The 9,834-nt window shown below is 37.0% G+C and overlaps 1 protein-coding gene across 1 annotated transcript; it reads right to left on the minus strand.

Moving 5' to 3' along the window:
• Nucleotides 1–370: 370 nt before the first annotated feature.
• On the minus strand, nucleotides 371–9,335 carry LOC121310460 (paired mesoderm homeobox protein 1-like). Its single transcript, XM_041243637.1, has 3 exons — nucleotides 9,003–9,335; nucleotides 2,359–2,534; nucleotides 371–887 (listed from the first exon to the last, which is right to left on the minus strand). The coding sequence occupies exons 1-3, from the start codon at nucleotides 9,247–9,249 to the stop codon at nucleotides 702–704; spliced, it is 609 nt and encodes a 202-aa protein (XP_041099571.1). The 5' UTR covers nucleotides 9,250–9,335; the 3' UTR covers nucleotides 371–701.
• Nucleotides 9,336–9,834: the final 499 nt, after the last annotated feature.

Consider the following 9,834-nt stretch of genomic DNA (forward strand, 5'->3'; position numbering starts at 1 on the left):
GATAAACAAGAATTAAATTTTACAGAATTTAATAAAATCTATCTTTCTCAAATAGGGAAATAACCAATTCGAGCCAATGGGAGGCACACAAAAAATCGGGCCAGAAATAATTAACCATATTACATTTTTATATATATATATATAGATATATATATATTATATATATATATATATATATATATATTAAATATATATATTCTTTACTCAAGTACTTTAAATTACAAAGGTTGGCACCCCTGGGCAACTGGAAGTGACCAGCACTCTTGAAAATGGGTGAAGCAGACTGCGTGTGGATTTCAGCCTGTTTGCTGGCTCAAGCAGTTTTGATTATGGTCAGGATTTGTGTTTTGCAGGCTCAAGCAGTTTTGATTATGGTTCAGGATTTGCTTGTGCTGGTTTTAAAAAAAAAACAAACAACTGCAAGTTTTTTTTTTCTTTTCATGCCAATACGAATGTTTTCTAAAATTAAATGGGTAGTGTTGTATATCGATTTGCTGTCAACTTGTGCTGCTTTTTATTGTAAACCAGCTGAATGACTAGAAGGAAACCAGGAAAGTGGGAACAAGAAAAAAAAGATGGGGGCAGTCTAAACAAGAAGAAACAGCAGAAGAAGGAGCAAAAGGGAAAGAAAGGCAGAGATGGAAGGAGAGAGAGAATACAAGATGGACAGGGGAGGCATAGAAAGAGTAACAGAAGTGTTCTTACCTGTATGGAGAGGCAGTGCCCCACGACAGGTAATCATTGGGTCGGGGTGCAGGGCGAGGCACGATTGGCTGCTCCACCGCTGTCACGTCCCCAGAGTAGGACTTGAGCAGGGAGGCATTTTTACTGGCCAACATGGCTCGCTCATTCCGGCGGAACTTGGCCCTTCGGTTCTGAAACCATACCTGTAAATAGTTTTCAAAGAAGATATATGTTTACAATCTGATATTGGCATTTGTTGGGAACACATGAAAACAAAAAATATATATTAAAAGTTGATCCACACACATAGCAAAATGAAGGCAGATAAATGTTAACTTTAGTGGAGTTCAAGGGAAATGAGCCAGGGCTTCACCCCTTCCAAATTTCACCTGCCTATCAGTATTGACTAATTTCACCTGCTTATCATCATTGACTCCCTATTTAAACCCAGTCACAGCTCAGCTCTTTCTCTTGCATTAGCTTTTTTTCCTCCTCCTCCTCCTCACTTCTTTCATATGCTGCATGCCTATGTGTCGGTCCCCTCTGGGGGGATAATGACTCTCACTTCCCTGACCTGGAGTTCCAGTAACGCCGCAGGTTCTTCGTGTGGTCAGAGGAGACCACCGGACACACTATTCTTTCACAGTTCATGCACTATATTTTGCTTCAAGAAAGAAGGCTGTCTTACTTCCTACTTTACCCTCCTGGGACGTGGCCCTCTTACTCTTAGTGCTCAAGTCCCATAACTAACAGTTATTTGTGTTCTTTCAGATTCTGTTTTCTTCCTTATGTCAAGGCTTTGTATGAGCCATTCCATCCTCTGAGGGTCAACCTCAGTCGCTAACTGGGACCCAGTCACAAAGCCAAGCCTATAACAACTCTTTGAGAAGTCAGAGGACTTTTCAGGGGCCTGGAGGCCATTAGGGCTAGCCTCAACTCCACAGGGAAGGCTCTCTTGGTTGGAGTCTGACTCGTCCTTTTTTCTCTCCCTTGTCTAGAGGCCAAGCCTCCAATCCTAAGTTGCAAAAAAATCCCTTCCTCTCGCAGCTGTGGCTCCCGCCCAGTGAAATGACTTAAATACATATATTAAAGTTTCCCTTGTCACCATAAATATAAATTCTATAATTGAGCTAAATAAACTGCTACACTAACTTAGGTCAGTAGAGATATTTTCATTGCTCTGACTGAACTTTTACAATCAGTCTTGACCCACTAATACAGTGTTAGTGAAATTGGCTGCTGTGGTTTATGAAAATTGAAATGCAAAAAAACTTCTTAGCCAATTCTTAATTAGACACTGGTTCAGGGTAAAGTTGAAACAACTGTCTACTGTTGATATTGGTTGTGCATTTCTGTGGTCACATTTTGCCTTTTACACAGGTCATAATTTTAGAATCTAGCCTTATCTGACATTGCAAGTGATGTCTTGTGTCCTTTTCGACAGTCTATAACAGGCACATGGCCGACTTACAATAAACTACTGAGCGCATTTAAAATGCTGAGCTGTTTGACTAAGGCAGAGAAAATAGCATTGCAATGCTGACACAGTTTCATAGAAGGTCTGCTGGTTTTGTCAAATTCAATAATGCATATAAATAGAAATTAGGAAAGGAACAAAAACAAACTATGTAAATCAATTTCCTTATGATGAAGGATCCCTTGTGTGTGCGTTACCTGGACTCGGGCCTCGGTCAGGTTCACTCTGCGTGCCAGGTCCTCTCGCACAAAGGCATCGGGGTAGTGCGTCCTCTCAAAAACTCTCTCTAGTGCCTGTAACTGGCTGCTGTTGAACGTGGTTCTGTTACGTCGCTGTTTCCGTTTCTTCTTCTCCTCTGAGTTTAATTGATCATCTTGAATTAAAGAATATTAAAAAATATGTTTTCAGAAATGTCACTTGTGTAAGCTAGAGAATCCCTAGTTACATTTGCATGCATGCACATATTTTCTGAAATATATAGGCAACAATTAAGTAGCACAAATGGGCATTTAGAAGTTATGGTCAGCTATCTGGGTCAGCTAGAGAAGCCATAGTTGGACATATCTCCCAAACCTAGTTCATGTCTAGAGCAACAGTAAGTGTAGCGTAAATGGGGCTTTAGAAGTTATAATCGGTGCATATTGTATGGGCAATGGAGAATGGTTGCAGACATAAATCATTACACGGTGCCTATCTAGTATGCGAACCCCGCGCCCGCACCCCAGCGCACCGATTATTTGATTATTATTATTATTATTTTTTTTTTTTTTTTACTGAAAACTAAAGTGACTAAAACAAAGTAGTCATATATACTGACTTTCATATACTTTAAGAATCCACCCTTTTATATATGTTAAAATCATAAAGAAGTTGTTCACTATAGGATCTCATTGCATAGCTTTTCGACAGACTTGTGGTGACTGATTGATTTGTACTGGACTAACACAAACGTTGAATGCATTTGAATAGATAAAGATCAGTGTCCCCCTGAAAGGGTCTACAATTATACTGCAACTTCAGAAATACAGGCTACCACTATGGCTTACAGTTTTCTAGAACTTGTTCCGGAAAAAAATAGTATGCACCACATCAGCACATCGTATCTCTCGTGTAAGGATAATACTATGCGATTTTAGATTAAGGGAATAGTGTATCGGTGGTAAAAGTTTCCTAATGCTGCGATCGTTTGATGATGGACTTGTAAATAATTGTACTAAACTAAGCACATGTCATATATAGTGCTATATTAAAATTTTACAAAAATTACAATATAAAAGAAGAAAAAAAAATGAGTAGGCCTATACGTTTTATTGGGTTAAACCTTTGGAGGCTTGATTTGTTTTTTTTTTTTTTTTTTTTTTTAGGTTTATTTCATTTTGGCTTCTAACTATTTCAATTCCTAAATTAAGCGTAATTTGTGTTTGTATTGGTGCAACTGCTGTTTCTCGCATAGCTTCTTCTTTGTTAAATGGTAGGCTATGACTAAGCAACCATATAATTTAAAACTAAGGGCCAGGAGCATATGACAAAACGCATAGTCTTGGGTTATTTTTGTAATGATAGTCCTGGTAAGAGGTCCGTTTCGTCTCGTCCCCGCCACCCCCCAGCTTCCACCCCCCCAGTCCCCACCCCCACAAATTCGTAATAAATTGAAGTGGAACCCCACAGGAATGTCAGCTAAAATGCATTTGGAATGTTTAGCCTTTTCAAAGGACCAGAAGGAAGATCGTTCGTCCCGTTTTCGAGTGTATCGTGTATGTTTAATAAGGCTAATAAATTATTCAAAACGGTCAAACTGTTCTGTTTATTTCTACGCAATAAATTAAAAATTGTTAAAAAAATAAAAAGTTGGTAGAAAATGCAGGTTTTTAAAATGTTAAAAAAAAAACAACGTTGTTTTAAAGTTACAAATAAATGACAATTTACAGTAGGCCCTACTTATAAGACCTGGATAGCCACCTTACCTATTTAAATAATAATAATAATAATAATAATAATAATAATAATAAATAATAATAATAATAATAATAGGAAACCGTGCAGAATTATTATTACTTCTGCTATAACAGAACTCGCACCTTACAGATGTTATTTCCTTGTTGGTTAGACTCCATTATTATAAGAATGATAAAGAGCCTATGTATATATTTTTTCCTGGAGATTACCTACAGTTTTTACAGAATGCTGTTTATATGTCAATTACCTTTTGTTTGCCTTTCAGTGTTATTTATAGAAAACAAGCAGTTAAAATTACTGTTCAATGTATATTTTAAATAATGTATGACGCTCAAAAAATAGTGTTATTGTTTTTATTTTCGCACATTTAAATAACTGTAATAGCGTTGGAATAATACGTTTTTTTCAAATGATAGATCTTAAAATCTCGGTGGTGGAAGTCGCCCACATCTACTGTTAAATATATAAGCGGTCCCGTTGAATTATCTTAGGGAATACAGGCTAGACGTAGCCTTCCAGAATAGACACATTTAAAATAAACAAGGCCATTCTCAAAAAAACAAAAAACAAACAAAAAAAAAAAAACACAGTTGAAGTTTAAAATAACTAACTCGGTTTATTTGCACCGACGTTGTATATAACATAACCTTCATTTTTTACTGTCAATTACTTAAATTCATTAAACCAAAAATGTGTTTAGTGATTATTTGACTGGTTTGGCAAATAGGGGCCTAAAAATAAGTCTTAGCATAAAGCATATAACCTTTAATTATATTGATTAGGCCAGTTTTCACATGTTCATATATTGTCTATATGAATTTCATTGTAGGCAAAGTGATAATTAGGGTTACGACTACTGCTTGTACATCTTTGATGCGTAGTCTGATTAAAGACTTCACCATTAATAAGTACAATTAATGATTGTCTTTATCCTTTGATTCATAAACCCTTAACTAACACACATAACAACCAAACAGTAACACAGTGACATAGTTTCTAAACGTATATTATCTAATTCGTAATATAGTATATATATATATATATATATATATATAATAATATATAATATATAATATATATATATATATATATATGTATATATATATTGTCTCAGTGTCTAAATTGAACGCAGTGCTAACATTATGGTTTGTAGATTGTGAGAATGAAAAATAGACCGAGTAAAATTTGTTGTGCAACCGAGTGTCAATAGAGCCTTATTTTGGTTAGTTAATGTGACTGTTGTAATACCATGTGCATTCTCTCGCAGTCCGCAAGTTTTAGTTATCAAAACCGATCTTCCGTGTTCACTTTACCAACGCCAGTCTCTCTTTCATCTCTGTGGTTTGAGATAAAGAGGGTTTAGAGTTCAGCGCTGATCCATTCATCACGGGAGACTTTCCCCTCTTTGTTCTGAAGTTTTATTGCTGTGGTTTAAGGTCTGATTGATGTATATAATACAGAGTGTGTCTGTGGCACGGCTGGCTTTCTCCTGTGGCCTTTCGTCTGTACAGATTTAAGAAAACATTTTCCATTCTATTTACTTCCACGTTAACAGGTCTCAATGAACAGATATCGATAACATTTAAGATATTGACCGAGAAAAGCAGATAATCCAGACAAAAAAAAACAAAAAAACAAACAAAAAAAAAAAAACAAAAAAACAACAACAACATTTTATTCCAATGAAATTGCCAAATCCGTGTTAATAAAGTGAAGTGTCTTTTCTGGATATCATCACGCATGTTCCCCGATCTTAAAATGTTAACATAGTTCTAGTATAGGCTACTATAAAGAAAGACAGATTAATATTATTAATTATATTCCAAAAATGCAACATTCACATGTGTCGTGTGTGTGTGTGTGTGTGTGTGTGTGTGTGTGTGTGTGTGTGTGTGTGTGTGTTTGCCGCTTCTACTTCAAATCGAGGTCAGATTCTAGTTTGTCTCCAAAGCAGAGAGCTTTTTTTGTGCTATATAAAATGAGGCTATTAAATAAAACACAGCATCAGACTAGTCACTAAAATTCACTATTGGACGGATATACTAAATGCGTCATAAACATTAACCTATACTGCAAAATATTATTAAGAGATTGAATACATTGTACAGGTATGCTTTTAAAAGAAAACAAATGGACAGCTATAAAAAAAATGGAGCCATATCCACAAAGCAACCACGAAAAGAAAACTGCGGTGTTATAACCGCTGAAAGCAGTACCTCCTGTGTCACAAATGTTACTTTTGTAGTCCTTACAAAACATTGGCTCAGGAGGCGTATAGTTGGGTTTTAAATGAGTGCACATTCATTGTAGAAGTGTATGCTTTTGTCTAACATCAGTTCGTTTGAAATAAATTAAATCATAAACAGTTCCTGTATTTTGAAGGGTCTTATTTTTACTATTTTATTAAATTAACAAAGGGCAACTTTTGTTTTTTAAATAAACAGTTTAACTTATATTTATACACTGAGAAAACAGACTGTTGAACTCGAGGGGCCACAAGGCTACAATGTTTAAGCTTTAATGATGGCACAACACCCTTATCAGCTTAAATCATGAGTTAATTGTTATTACATTCGTTATTTATAAGTTAAACCAATAACTTGAACTACTGTTAAACATGTTTGTGTGTAAGTAGGTTTACTGAGAGTAAAACGAGAAATGAAAAGACTCAAACCATGTAAAAGGTAATGTTGTTTAGGTTGAAAAGGGGTGGGAAGTTAAATATATTGTTTTTCTTCTTTAAGTGGTACATTCGTTCTACCCAGAGAGCTCTGTATTAAATTTGATTCATGACTAATCGATGTAGCCTATGTAATTAGGTTAGTGACCAGTTAACCCCAGCTGCGCAAGGACATCTCAGTGAGAATATACCTCACCAGCTGATTCAGTTTGTCTACCGTTTTATGGTTACATGTGTTTCTCACGATGAACTTGTTAAAATAGTCTGTTCCCACTAATTTTGGAATGCTACACTGTGAGAGACATGCTCATTTCATATATGCAGATTAAAAGTGACACAGCAGCACGCAGTTTCTGTGATAGAACTGTTATTTCACACAGAACCCTCGTTTCCATTTCGATATTAGATTGCAATCTTTATTTCTGATTTTACCACTGCCCTAGAGGTGTTACTTTTAGGTCAACTCACTGTCATTGCTAAAACTGGGGGAGGGGGGAGGGGGGGGGGGGGTGGGGGGGGGGGAGGGGGGGGGGGGTGGGGGGGGGGGGGGGGGGGGGGGGGGGGGGGGGGGGGGGGGACGGGGGGGGGGGGGGGGGCTATCGGACGGGGGGGAAATAATAAATAATAGCTATCACCAATAATAATAATAATAATAATAATAATAATAATAATAATTCATAATAATTGTATTCATATTTCATGTGTTTTTAAGTATACATTTTTAGGCAGGCTAATGTGTTAAAATCGAAGCCTCCTTTTAAAAGAATTTTTAATGTGTGTGTGTGTGTGTGGAGGGGGGTCGATCGAATCTATTAAGAAATGAGATAACTACATATCTGTATGCTTTTTTATTTAAGCAATAGGTGATACTAAGTTACTGTGTTAATTATGCAGCACTTCAGCAGGTACAGTAATTGTTACAAATGACTGTTTATTATTGCTGAAATGTTTGACAGGTGAAAGAGCCCACAATTGATGGAGCTGACTTGCTCTCGGCTATTTAGAAGCGATTTCGCCGAGCAGTGCCGAGTGCTTTCTCAGATTGAGCCACTGACAATATGCCGCGGAACTACAAAAATACAGGTGATACATTATTAATGTCCCCAATCAAGCGAAACAAACTCACACATTTTTTCTGAATCTGTTTATTGGCAAAAAAGTGTGATTTTCTTTTGGCACACATGTGAACCTAATTCCAAATCAGAAACCCTCGTTACCACTAAAGACGATCTTAATAAAGGATGTCGTTAGTCTTTCTGAAGTTAGATGTTTTATAGCACAGTAGGCTATAACCCGGAAGTTCACTAAAGCAATAATTAAAATGAAGTACATAGTGCTGAAGTGTAACCGCTGAATATGCTGGCATCAAGCTTTATTCTACACTCTCAGAAAAAAAAGGTTCTATCTAGAACCATTAAAGTTTCTCTGCATCGATGCCATAGGGGAACCTTTTTTTGGTTCTTCAAAGAACCTTTTTAAATGGCTTAAAATTGTTTAAAAAGAACCAGCTAATAAGGTATAAGGTTCTTCATACGCAAAAGGTCCTTCAAAGAAACTTGACAATACCCAAAGAACCCTTTAAGAACCCCCTTTTTATGTGAGTGTACTTATTCCATTATTTTGCTTAAGCCGTGACATTATCCAGGGCCCACTTGTTTAATACACTAGGCCTATTGTTAAAATACGAAGATCGCGGGGCGCAGATTCCAATTAACACACAGAAGAATATCAACCAATATGTTCGAGCGCATGGGTTTAATGTCACTCTGAACAGATGGTAAATACCTGCATGCTTTTTCTTTTGTACCCATTCACCCGTACGAAGACTCAAATCGATAATATCAACTCACACTGCCACGCTTCATTGACATCAAAATATTAAAATAATGTCCGGATAGATATATATATATATATATATATATATATATATATTATATATATATATATATATAGATATATAGTATGAATATAATAGATCATAAAAATGAAGAGAGAATAAAATGAATATAACTCGCTTCATTGTATAGCACTAACACAGTATGAAAGACTGTGTTAGTGCTATACAATGAAGCGAGTTATATTCATTTTATTCTCTCGTGTCTTTCTTACAGATGTCAGATCATTTGGCGCCGTCTAATTGACATGTAGGTGTTAATCACAGCTCGAACCCCCAGACATTTCTCCGCGAGTTTAATTCGCACTTACTCTCCTGCTGCGTGGTGTCACTGCCGCTTGTCAGCCCAGGAGACTCCAGCATACTCCTGCCCGCCTCTCCGGCAACTTCCTCCGGGTGTGTCCCCACCATCTCCCCTGCCTCCTCCAGATCCAACAGGTGACTTACTGTGAAGTTCTTTTTAGCCTGAAGATTTTCAAGATTTGCTGTAATCGGGCTCTCCAGACGACTGGAAATAGAAGCTTGCCTGTCCATTACATGGGCATAACCAGAAGTCATGACTCACACCGTTCAATGCAAAGAAAAATAAAAATGAAATCCCACAAAATATTCCTTATATACAACAAACACAACCAGCACCAAAAAACAACAAAAAATAAATAAATAAATAAAACCACCAGTCTTTTTATTCTTTTACTTTTTCAAAACAAAGGTCACAAAGTTCACAGTAATAGCTATCCAGATGGAATAACAGTTACCAGTAAGCCCACAGGTTTCTGTAACTTGTAGATCACGGGTCTTGTCGCATAGATCACGAGCGTGTTTTTTGCAGATTGGTAAACACGTTGTTTTCGCTTCAGCCCTCGCTTACTTCCACACACAGAACATTCGGGACATAACTTGAAACGCCTTGTCTTTTTAAAACATCTTCGGGAAAATCGTTCCCCCTTTCTTACTCCAGTTGACTCGCATAGATGACTAAGTTTACAGAAAAGATGATGCTTTACAGCTATGAATCAACTCCCTCGGATTACTCTCGCGGAGGAAGGCGGCTGGACACTGCTCTCAGTTGGATCAAGGAACTCTATTGCACTTCAAAAGGCACACACTGGCACGCTGGTGAGCATTTCCAGGGAATACATG

Source organism: Polyodon spathula, unplaced genomic scaffold (assembly GCF_017654505.1).
Source record: "Polyodon spathula isolate WHYD16114869_AA unplaced genomic scaffold, ASM1765450v1 scaffolds_2229, whole genome shotgun sequence".
NCBI lineage: Eukaryota > Metazoa > Chordata > Actinopteri > Acipenseriformes > Polyodontidae > Polyodon > Polyodon spathula.